The 12,408-nt window shown below is 39.5% G+C and overlaps 1 protein-coding gene across 1 annotated transcript in view; it reads left to right on the plus strand.

The window, feature by feature from the left end:
* The window catches only part of AHRR (aryl hydrocarbon receptor repressor), a 68,020-nt gene that overhangs the window by 45,451 nt on the left and 10,161 nt on the right, over positions 1 to 12,408 (plus strand). The window contains exon 4 of the mRNA XM_075140683.1: positions 11,380 to 11,469. Coding sequence (XP_074996784.1) covers positions 11,380 to 11,469 — 90 coding nt within the window. The remainder of the gene's footprint in view (positions 1 to 11,379; positions 11,470 to 12,408) is intronic.

The following is a 12,408-nucleotide window of genomic DNA, read 5'->3' on the forward strand; positions in this document are numbered from 1 at the left end:
GGTGTATGTGCACATTTTGGCACTGAGAGGTATTTCCAGGTGGCCTCTACTAACAGCTTGAAGTAGAGTTCAAGTTTCATTCCAAGGGAGTTGGAAAATGATACATTAGAAAACATCCTATTGGTGCTGTTCTTCACTCTGCATAAGGAAATAACATAGGAAACCCTTTTCCCACTTGGTTTCCTGTAATTTTTTTAAACTTGTTAGTCTAATTCCACTTCCTCCTTCCAAACTGATTTATGTAATCAGTACTTGATAAAACTGTGCTCTTGAAAAAGGTAATCCAGTTTGAATTTCAGGCTGAGAGCAAGAGATTTTACTCTTCCTGTTATTTTTTAATTTAAACTTGAAAAGGAAAATTGGGAGTCAGACAAAAGTGCGTGGTTGTTATATGGGGCTATGACCAAGGCACAGACTTCAGAAATCAGAAGCTGGTAGAGAGAGGCTTTTTAATTTATTCTGGTCTTGAATTCCTTTTCAGCTTCCAATGGTGCTGACTCTCTTAGTAAGTTCTTCTAAAGTAAATCCTGTTAGATGATGATATAGTGCTTCACCTTTTAATCTACTGGTTTAAAATGGGGCCATCAAAATAGGAAGTTCTCATAAAAAGCTCATAGTCTCCGTGCATTTTCTTTTTCACTTAATATAACTTTTAAAAGTTACCCAAACAACCCTATTGCTTTCCTTTGTTTTCAAACATGAACCTTCTCCCAGTAATTCAGATGACATGATTTAAGCTACATTAGTCACTTGGGATGACTTACAGAGAATTTATCCGTGAAAAAAAGCACCATAAATGGGGTCAGGAGTAACTTGCCATTTTATCACATGCGTACATTCACTTTCTTCTTGCCAGGCACAGGCAAAACACAAAGGAACATTTCAGAGGCCCTGGTCCCTTTTTTTTTCTTTGCAAATAGGCATATTTCTAAAATCCAGACTTGAAATTTGGCATGGCCACAACTTTGTGCAAAAAATATCCTTTCTGTTGCCCTTTAAACAAATAACTAATGTTCTCGCTTATTCCTTTCTTCTTTTTTTTTCTTCTCAAACAAATCTGGACAGAAAAGCCCATGACCTCTAAATACCATTTGCTCTCTATTCCAGTCCTTAGTGCTACTGTTACGACTGTAGTGATCACGATGCTGCCACAGCGCTGAGGTTTCTGAAATACAGGCGGTGGCACCCTCCAGCTCTGCCCTCCAGGGGCAGAGCAAAACAAAAAGATGTGATCCCCTCCCTCAGATTTGCAGCCTAAATATGAGACAAGTGATGAAAGATGCATTTCGATGGGCAACACAGAGTGTGGAAATAATGAACAAAATGGTAATCACGATTGCCAGTACTCATAGTGTATGAGCAGCTTGACCTTTCCCAAGACTTTTGCAAGAGTTTTAAGGAGGGATTTGAAGGAGAAAAATCAGGTACCCCTGCAGCGGCTTGCGTGGAGCCTTTTAGCAAAATGGGAAACACCATTAAGTGCTTGTTTTCAAATCTTGCATATGGGTAAGGGTAACATGTTGGACTGATGAGAGTTAGTACTTAGCTTCTCCAACAAGAAATGACAGATTGTAATTGAGGGGGGAGCAAGCTGTGAGCCAGTCAGAAAATCAGGACAAGCAGCTTATGTTTAATGTGATAGAGAAGGGGGAGCGGGCAGCCAGCGCAGGTGTGCAGCGAGGAGAGACAGTTAACATCCTCTCTGGTTTGCACGGGCATCAGAAAAGTTGGCTTCCCTTTGCTGGGGCAGAGGCAAACCTGCTGTCATATGAGGAGGCCTAGCTGAGAAATTTTAGGTGTACCAGTGAACGGAGAAGCTGTCCATCAGCAGCATTAAGGTAAAGAATCAATAAGCTTTGGGCACAGACCAGATGTGGATCCGAATTTAAGATCGCTGTTGCTGTCTCCAGCCTGTTCATCACAGCCAGCTCCACCCGAGCTCACTTTTCACAGCCGCTTCCTCTGTTCCTGCTCAGGCTATTTCGGTGCCTCTGGAGACGGTCCAGCGGCCACGTGACTTCCTCCCCAACAAAACACTCTCCCGTTTCAGCTCGGTTAGGTTTTTTTCCTCACTGACTTCAGAGCTAACCCTTGGCAACCCTTCTCGCTGATCAATAGGTTCAATATCTGTATGTGAGCGCTGCGTCCTACAGATGCGTCAGCATTTAGTCTGCTACTAGAGCTGGACTTCTTGCATTCAAGTAACGAAGGCAATCATAACACACTGTTCCTTCCGTACAGGTTTCTTTATGAGCGTTTGCTTTTGGGGAAGTGTCCTGTTTTTGAAGATGGCAAAGTCATGTATTGTGAAAAAAAACCTCAAAAGAAATAGAAATACGCTTTAAATAATGCCTGTCTATCATCATAGATAATTGCAATCTTACATTGTTTAAGTGGTCTTCAACTGGTTGAAGTGAAATTATAAATTAGTAGCCTAATCTGTATTTACAACTGACACTTGCTTCCAGTATATTCCTCATTCTCAACTCAGAAAAGCTAATAAGCTGCAGCCTTGCTATCTCCTCAGTAAGTGACGAGCAAGAAAGCAAGTCCAGGCAAGATTGTGTGTTGTCTTAAGAATTTTTGCAAATTTGCAATGATTTTGTTTTGTCGTTATGAAGGTCTCAAAAGAAAAACTTATATATTTTACTAGAAATATTGAGTACATTTCAATTTTACTTTTTGCCTGCCTCAGTTAATAAAACTTGAATATGCTATTTGATGGGTTTGAACTGAAAAGAAAACTGCTATTAAAAAGCATTATGTTGACTATTAAATGTACTGTTTCCTATTAGCAAGGATATAGTATTGATTTGGAGACAGGAGGACAGATAGGCACCCTTCAAATAGTTCTGTTCCTGTTCCACGAACTTCAAGAGAAATCACCATCATTCTGATTTTAATGGTCCCTGACATTTTATGAGTAGAAAAAAGAAAAATGAGATGGTTTTTGTATCCCATTGTAATTGCAGTTCTTCCAGGAATTCCTAGCTGCAAAAGCTGATGGTGGCCAACAGCAGGCATTTTCCCCAACATGTTTTACACCTTCCCCCCTCCTCCCAGTACGGCAATACCCCCAGAATTCTCCAGTAACTGAGATTGGGCTTTTTTTAGCAATAAGAAAACAAATGTCTGCTCAAACGAAAGCAGGGGCTTGCAGAAAGACCTTGGGGAGGGGTTCAGCTCGTCTGTAACTCAGCTTAAGATTTGCAATCATTGCTGCTGGTTAGAGGAGTTGCCTCTAACTTTCCATCCTTACCTCTTTCCAGACGATCCACTGTCATCCACTTGATATCTAGATTAGAGAAAATGTTGCTTCCCTCTCTGGGTCAGCATAACACATTAATAGCAGAATTCACACCTGCTGCCAGTGTGGGACAGGGTGTCTTTTATACAGGATACTTACAGGATACAAAACATGCATAAGATGATAACTAGCACAGTAAGACCGTTCCCAGAGTCAAATTCAGGAATGCCACACTCCATAAAAAATCCACTGACCTGAAATGGTGTTTATAAAAGATGGTTTAGCATATATTATTGGACAGAATGTGAAATACGGATTGTTTTGCTCTTCTTCCCGCCCCCTGAAATAGTGCTGTGTTAGAAAATGTGATATATGTGCTAAATACACAGAAAAATAGTGCTCTGAAATTAGGATATCACATTCTATTTACAGTATGCAGGCTACAACATTATCTCTTTTAGGTTTTGATTCCTTACAGAAAGAGATGTCTGCCATTCATGCTCGTTAACAGTTTGCAAGTACAAATAAAAGTCAGCTGTGGATGGAATATTATGGCGGCTTCTTCTCTTCAGGACTTGATGCACTTATATGTAAATAACACTGAAAAAAAATTCCAGACATTTGGTACTTACATATGTCTAATTGTCCAACATGTTGGATAAATATTACTCAAGATCCTTTTCAGTAAGTTATTTCTGTGGAAGATAATGGGTAATCTTACTACATTTGTTATTGCAAAGGCTACCTAACTAAATTTGTTATTACAAGTGCAGACTAGTGAGCAATTAATGCTTCATTTTGAGTCTTCTCAAATGGAATTAATCAGGCTTGCATTTTCTATATTGAAACGGTTGAAGGGAAGACTGAAAAGCCCTGAGCAGCTGCAGAACTCAGAAAGAATGAAGGGCTGAACTTGCACTGAAGATACAATATTGCCCCAGCTTTGCTTCCATCTGTGAATACAACATCTGCTTTTGAGGAAGTGAAATGAGAAACTGCATAAATCAATATAAAGATTGTTTCTATTTCCAAGTGTAGTCCAGGGCATAGTATTTGTGAAAGAGCATTGACAGTAGGGTTCCATTACTGGTAGAGCACAATTTTAAATTCAACATCATGATTAATGAGGAGGCTAAAGGAAAATATATACAAGATTATGTCATACTTTAGCATGCTTTCATGATAATTGCTAAGGTAAATGACATGTTACTCATCCAAGTACTCACTAGCATATCCAGTAATCATGATACATACATCTATGTATTCATAAATAAAATGTGCTTTTTTCTGAGAATTTTAGAATTAATGATTTGAATATTCTTCTTCTTTAGATTACTATAAATAGTGTCCAGTACTTGTATAATGTCCATTAATCTCAGGTAGTATCAATATACTCACTTCCCATATGAAATCCTAACTGGTTATGCAAAGAAGAGAATAATGGATTTTTTACAATTAGACATCAAAAAATCCACCAAACCTTGCCATCAATAGCAAGCATTGTTGGTGTTAATAATTTGTGCTAAACAAACATGCCATATAACAAATTTGTTCTGAGGTGTTTGGTGTCACCCATGAATTCACTTTTGCGGCAATAAAACCTTCCCTAACCTGTCCGTAAGCTATTAGTCGCTAGTACTGCTCCACTCTGGAAGCACGGTCTGTATTCTCATTTCCAGTGTTTAGTACTTGTGAAAACAATGGGATTCAATTGGCATGTATCTCTTTCCAGAGATCACCACATCAACTTTCTGCACATACAAAGTCAGATCAGTCTGCACACAGCTCTTCTTCCTCAGTACCGACTTGGGCAGAGCGGTTGGTTTTGAGGCGCCAGGCTCACGGCATATAGTAAAGAAGAGAGGCCCTACCCTAAGGACTTGACATAGACTACGCAAGCTTTGTTACAAAAACTTAGCATGGAAGGAAAGTATAAGGGAAGAAAACTACATGTACAATTTTGCATCATGCAATCAAAAAACTTTAAAGGCAAAGTTGTTCTTGGTTGTGTCCAATACTTATTACATATCAAGCATATGAAAAACAACATCACCGTGGTTTAAAATGCGTTTACATGTGTGCACACACTACAATCTCACCCTCCAGGGAACTACTATGTTTTCTTGAAAGTTTATAGCTCACAATTACCAGAGCCCAATGACTTACATTTTCCTAACTGATTTCCAGGAGGCCAGTTTTGTCTGCTGCCTCTTGACAAGCCACAGCATTCCAGCTCCCTCGTTAGACTGAAGACACACATATAAACAAGTATCTCTAAAGTTGCCCTAATTCCTTGATGGAAGCGGTGGGATACTGAAAAATGGAATAACGAGAAATTTCACCAGCTGAATGGCTCATAATCACCCATGCCTTTCAGATGGCACAGCTGTTCCCTCCAACAGTAAATGGGAGGGCCAGGGCTCAAATTCTTCTGGCAGTGTGAATGACCTTTGAAAATTTTGCCAGGCCCTGCTCTGGGTAGCGCAGCACTAGATGCTGGATTTCCATACTGTCTTTAAGGAGCCTGAAGTGATATCCAGGCTCAAGGAGATAGGCAGGAACGTGAACTTTGTTTTATCTGGGAAGACAAGAAGAGTGAAAGGGGCATAATGATCCTATGTGCGTATTTCTTTGTATTTGAAAAGAAACGTTTCTGCTGTCTACGAAAACCAATCAATCAGATGGAACATTTCCCTCCGAAAGGCTTCGCATATAAACCCATGGCTGTAGGCTTCAGCCTGTAGGATTTACTTCCTCCCCTGGCTCAAATGATGGAAATTCATCTTCTGCTTTGTTTCTTTTGCCTGAAAATTAAGCAGTACATGCAAGCCTTTGATCAAAAGTGAATGCTAAAAACAATTCTGCCACTCCCCCTTTGCACGAAATAGTGCTTACTCACAGAAATATTCCTTTTGAAGTTGCTTTGTAGATACCAGAGAAATACATAAGAGTCCGGAGGGCTAAGAGATACTGTACTGGTTGAGCAAAGGCCATATTCTGATGTCACCCGATGCGGTATTTCTGAATAGTCTTTTATGCAGGGTTTTATTTCAGGGTTCTGTAAGAGTTTCATTTTTTTTTCGGTTTATAAAGAGAACCTCAGGGATTCCAGAGGAATTTTTGAGAAGGGCAATTATGAGTCCTAAAAACACCAGTGGAAAGAAATACTGGTTCACTAAACAATACAGTTAAAGACAGAAGACACATTAACTGTCTGCATTTTCCTCCTAATATTCATAAGACAAGAACGAGTATATCATTTCCAGAGTTTTTAAATAGCTACTTATTTAGATCACCAGAAAATGGCCCCATCCCACATAGGATGCAAAAACCCAGCGATCCACTATTAAATGAAGCTGTTCCAGATAAACTGTGAGCCAACTGACCCTGGAAATTTAGTACCCAAGTTGCGTGACTCGAAAATCTGTTCAAAGCAAGGCATGGCTGCAGGCCTTGACTGTTGTACTTTAGTAACCATAGTAACATGGTCTCTGGAGACCTAATGCTAGTGAATTTTCCTTTATTTCAAGGAAGAGTAATAAGAGAAATGTGGCTTGGAACTTGTTCTCTCTCTTTTTTTTTTTTTTCCCCTCCCCTCCTTATTTTTACTATGCCATGACCTTGACCAAAATATCTTTGAAGTATTTGCTGGCTGATTTTCTGCTATGGGACCAGAAAAAATATCAGGATATATAAAGGATCTTGCCAAAGGAAGTCCTATCTTCCTCAAAATATTTGCCTTCATTCCCAAAGAGAACGTCTTGACTAATGTTTCGAAAACTTCTTAATGGAAGGAACTGATAACTTTCATCTCACAGCTACTGCGGGCACCAGAATAATGTCGTACTTTCTTTGAACTGACAGATTAATTGTTTTTTGTTTCAGTAGCAGGTGCAGCTTTTCGTGAGTACATAATTGGATGTACATGTTTTTTCAAAAGAACACAGGCCCCTGTCTGGTGCCAAGCTCTTTTTTTTTTTTTTTCCATTTGGGAAAAAGAAAGAGTTATTTCATTTTTTAAGTACAATGTAGAAAACTTGTGTAAGTGTTTTTAAAAAGCCAAATACAAACAAACAAATGTTCACAATACATACTTAAGTCTGTCTCACATGTTTCAGTTATTATCCTGGATTAGAAATTCCATCTGTCATTGAATCCATATGGTTTACCAAATGGCAGTTTACAACCATGTATTTTTTGCAAATTCGAAGTTAGTTGTTTTTTGTTGCAAAAGTTTTAATGTCCGTGCTAATATCTTTCTGTGCGTGTGTGTGCGTTTCTACGTGTGAGTGTGTCCCTGTGTGCTTTTATAAGTATATGCAAATTGCTAAAAATTGTGATAGGATGCAAGTGGACTTCATTGATTAAAACACACCAGTTGCACACAAAGCAAATAGCATCGACATTGAGCTGTAGAGTTCGGTTATTTCCTCCTGTAAATCCAAGAGCCCTATTTTAGGCTTTCCATTATTTCTACTGAAAGGAATAAAGTGAAATGAGGAGAGCTGCCTTTACTTCTCTGTGCTGTCCCCTCTGTGTTTTGGGCAGACACGTGCTTACATTAGGGAGCGCAAACTGCACGGGTATGAGGCTGGTCCGTGTCCTCTTTCCCTTTTCCTCCCCCCAGGTTATCGATAACCCGGGCGGATGGCTGCTGTGGTTCTGACACAGCACACCAGTGCAGCCTCCCCTTCACTGGGAACGAGAGAAAGCTATTGCTGAAATTTTATTTCAGTAACTGAGGATGTTTAAAATCATAAGTGGAGCCATATACTTTGTTGTCCTGTTTAATGTGAGGCCTGGTAACTTCGAACAAAAAAGCTGGGAATAGTTTTTGTTCATTCTCATGAACTGAAGCTGTCTCTCTCTTCCACTCAGTCTAACAAATCACTAGGATTCTGGCCAGAATAATGGAAAATCTGTGCAGTGTTACTGTAAAGGGCTTGAGTATGGAGTTGTATATGATACCTGAGAGATTTATCTGAGAGGTCAGAAGAGGTCTTTTCCTACTAATTTGTAATCACTACTACTCACTTCTGGTGTACCAGACCTGTGCTAGCAAACACCCTCCTCCTTTTCCCCAGCTGTGGTAAGTAGGTAAGAAAAGTATAAATCTCAGCCCAACTCTGACGCTATTCAGAGTCCTCTGTGCTACAGATGTCAGGTTTCACACTGAACCGCACTTTAGGGTAATATTGAGAAAACAGAAAAATTTGCAGCCATGGGTAAGATTCACTGGTTATGAAGTTTTACTCTGTGTCCAGCTTGTCTCTTTTTAGTGTGGTTGAAGCAGCAGGTTTCCCAGCTAAAATGAGGTTTAGACACATGGAATTTGTGTTAACCCTCAATAGCTTCATGTGGCTCCATAAAAGTTGTTGTTGCACCAAAGTGGGTTTCGCTTTTCCTGCCTGCAGGGCAGAGCATCTGATGTCTGTGTTCGGGGTCATGAAAACCAGGCGATGCTTAGTTAAGAGATCTTAACTCAGGAGAGGACATCAGCATTTTGAGAACAAAACAAAACCAAAGCAGGGGAAGTTTATAATTCTCTTCATTTACATACCTCCCTCAAATCCATACTCTTTTCTGGCTTAACTTAAACACATGGCTCCTTGAACTTTTCCTCCACTACTTCTTTCCTCTTGCTCTCTCCCACCCTTCCTTAATACCTCCTCCAACCTCACAGATGTAGTTGCCACTCCACTGATCTGAACCCTTAGAAATACACACGGTCCCATTTCCCCTTCTCATTTTTACAAACTGCTGCACCTGGTCCAGCCCAGCTCTGGCTTTGTGAAATAAAAACTTGTGTAAAGAAAAAGCTGCCCGCCTTCTGCTGGGGGGGGGCAAGTTTTACATCCTACAGGTAGAGACTCATCTCTTAGGGTATGTGTCTGGGCCTAAAGAGTATGTACCTGTATGTTGGATGAAGAAGATTCATTTTTGAATAGGGGTATTTATTTCTTGATTCATAAAAACAATCCTTGGCAAAGGCAGGTGCTCCCCCATCTATTTCCTACAGGGGCTGAAAAACTGCAGCTTGCCTGCAGGACACTGGAAGGCATATTTTAAGGATGTTCAGCATGATACTGTGAGAGATTCTTTGATCATATTCAGATCTTGTAGTTATTTTTGAAGTCTTCCCAGATAGGGGTGGGTGCATTAATTTGCATAGGTTAAGAACATTTCTTTAATGCTCTTAATTTCTACCTGCCCTGGCTGCACGGGCTGGACTGGAGGTCTTTTGGAACGTGCACAGTAACAGCCACAGACATCCGCTTGAAGGAGCTCCCTTAAATGTCCTATGGTTATCTTTGTGGAAATTTCTAGTCTGTCCAAATTAAAAGACCTGCCAGATGTTCAAAATGTAATAAAATTCCTAACATCACATCACTGATGGTTTCATTGCTGTGAAGATGAGTCCAAAGAGACAAGGTGCCAAAAATGCTTTCTTATTTCCACTTGACATTGGAAATGGATATGACAGATACCATCTATGGAGGCTCCTCTCAGCGCAGTGAAAGGCACAGATGTGAAGATGTAGAAATCTTGACACACCGTCTTCTGGTTGGTGAGGTGGTGGGATGAATTTGGGCATTGTTTAGAGCAGCAAATAGCACCAGTCCAGCAACAACTTGTGCTGGAAGAGTAGAGAGGGATAACTAGTGTTCAACACAAACCCAGGTAGCCAGAGATAACGCTTATTCTGGAAAGGATCTGTATCTATGGAGCTGACCTGGAGCTGAACACGGTTTGCCCTTGACTATTCTTAGCGATGACTTATGGTTAGCACTGACTGATTGAATCAGTTGCTGCTACAGCTCTTTCCAAACATAGGTGAGCCATTGCAGTCTCTCCATTAGATTCCTCCAGTCACCATTTCACAGGTTCTTCGAGGCGCAAAGCCCCTGGCCATGTATGGCCCCCATTGGGCCACATTTCCAAAGGTGCTCCACATTTATGATTGGGGCCAAATCTTCTGAGGAGGTCGGCCTATTGTGCACTGAACTCTTGAAATTCTGCCCACCATTGTCACAGTGGGAACAGGCTTCGAGCAGTCTTGGAAATCTGGTCCTTATTTAGGAACCGAAAAGAGACCCAAGCTCACAAAAATATGTCAGTGTATCTGGTTACTGAGCAATTGAAAATCTGCCCTCATTGTGCTTCAGGATTAACTCAGGATTAATAGGCACGTCGCTACAACAGTAAACTGAGAGAAAGGTGAAGCAAGGATAATAATAATAATATAGCAGTACTTCATCAGCAGCTATTTTGAACTGTAATCTCAAAAGACCTCAAAACCGTCACATGAAAGGATCATCTAAACTACCTTGGAATGCAAGCCCGCTGGAGTGAAGATACGTTACTGAATCTTTATCAAGGGAAGAGAGGCAAAATTAGTCAGTCTGCATGCAGCATGATGGATCTTAATGTTTACGTCATGTATTTCATTTAATCCTAACTTGTATTTTTGGATTTCTCTGGTTGCTTTCCTTGCATCACTGAGTCTATGAGAATTAATTTAGCGTTTTTCTAGACTAAACATTGGTCTATATCAGTGAAGTATTTATTGCCTACTTTTTATATCCATTGCATTTATGCAATTATGCTATGTATCTATATTTATAGAAGCTTAAGAAAATAGCCATACTTTAAAATACATGTCCAGTTTTAAAGTCATAGCTACAACAGCACATGTATTTAATTTTCTTGTTGGAGATTATTATATTATCTATAGGTATCAATGCATATAAATTCAAAGCAATTATTATGGAATGTGATGTTTTAAATTAAAAGCAAAAAAAAAGTAGTTGACACTTGCTATTAAACTTTTAATTATATGAATTAATGACAAAATAAAATTTAAAGTAGATAATAAACTAGTAATGTAATATGGTAGTTACACTATAATTAGCTATCCTAACTTCTTGAAAAAAGGAAAAAAGCACATTCCAGACTGTTATTAATTTTTTCATTTTAGGAAAAAAAGGCCTTTCTGCAAAAATTTGATGTCAAACTTTTTTCTAGAGTGATTTTTTCATATCTAGAATATTCTTAAAATTATTACATTTTATATGCATTTTACTCTTTACTTTCTGATTATCTTTTTAATGATTTTATTTTCCCTTCTTTAGTCACTGAACGGTTTTGCGTTGGTGGTGAGTGCAGATGGAATGATATTTTATGCATCATCGACGATTGTGGACTATCTAGGGTTTCATCAGGTAAATATATTAACAAATATTTAGAATACTTAGTCACTGTCATTGTAATGACTTTCTTGTAGTCACTCCTGCTAACTGGCTTTCTAAAATGCAGCACTCTGTTGTTTCACCTTATCTTTCTACTGCTGATTAGACATGCACTATTACTGAAATTAAGTTATTTTACTATGCCATTTCAGACTAATTTGCCTTTTTTTTTGTGATCTAACAGGTGAAGATTAATTCCTTGTAATGTTGTTCCTTTTGTAAATCTTTTGTTAACAGAAACATGATCTATTATACAAATAAGATTTAGCTAAAAGTTTCCTTTCAATTTCAGTATAAGAAGCTGCTACTCTAGACTGGTTGCCTGTGTATAATAAATACCTTGTAAAGTCACAGAATAACAGAACCATGTTGTTGGAAAGGACCTCTGGAGGTCATCTAGTCCAACCTCCTGCTCAAAGCAGATACAGTTAGAGCAGGTTGATGTGGGACTCATCTAGTCAAGTTTTGAGTTCCTCTGACCCCTCTGGAAGACCTGTTCCAGTGTTTAACCACCCTGACTGTAAATTTTTTTTGCTTATATCAAGTCCCAGTTTCCCAGGTTGCAACTTGTGTCTGTTGCTTCTTGTCCTCCCACTTTGTTCTTCTGAGAAGAGTTGGGCTTTGTCTCCTCTCACCCGCTCACTCGGTCGATGTAGACAGCAGCAAGTTCTTCCTGAGGTTTTCTCTTCTTACGGCTGAACAAACCCTGTTCTTTCCTCTCCTGAAATGTCATGTGCTCCAGCCCTCTTAAGTGTCTTGGTAGCATTCTCCTGGGCTCACTTTGGTATGCTAATATCTTTCTTTTCCTGGGGTATCCAAAATTAGAGAGAACTTTGCCGCTGTTGAACTTCCTGAGGTTCCTGTCAGCCCATTTTTGCAGCCCGTCAAGGTCTGAGTAGCCGTCCTGCTCTC

Source organism: Calonectris borealis, chromosome 2 (genome assembly GCF_964195595.1).
Source record: "Calonectris borealis chromosome 2, bCalBor7.hap1.2, whole genome shotgun sequence".
Lineage (NCBI taxonomy): Eukaryota > Metazoa > Chordata > Aves > Procellariiformes > Procellariidae > Calonectris > Calonectris borealis.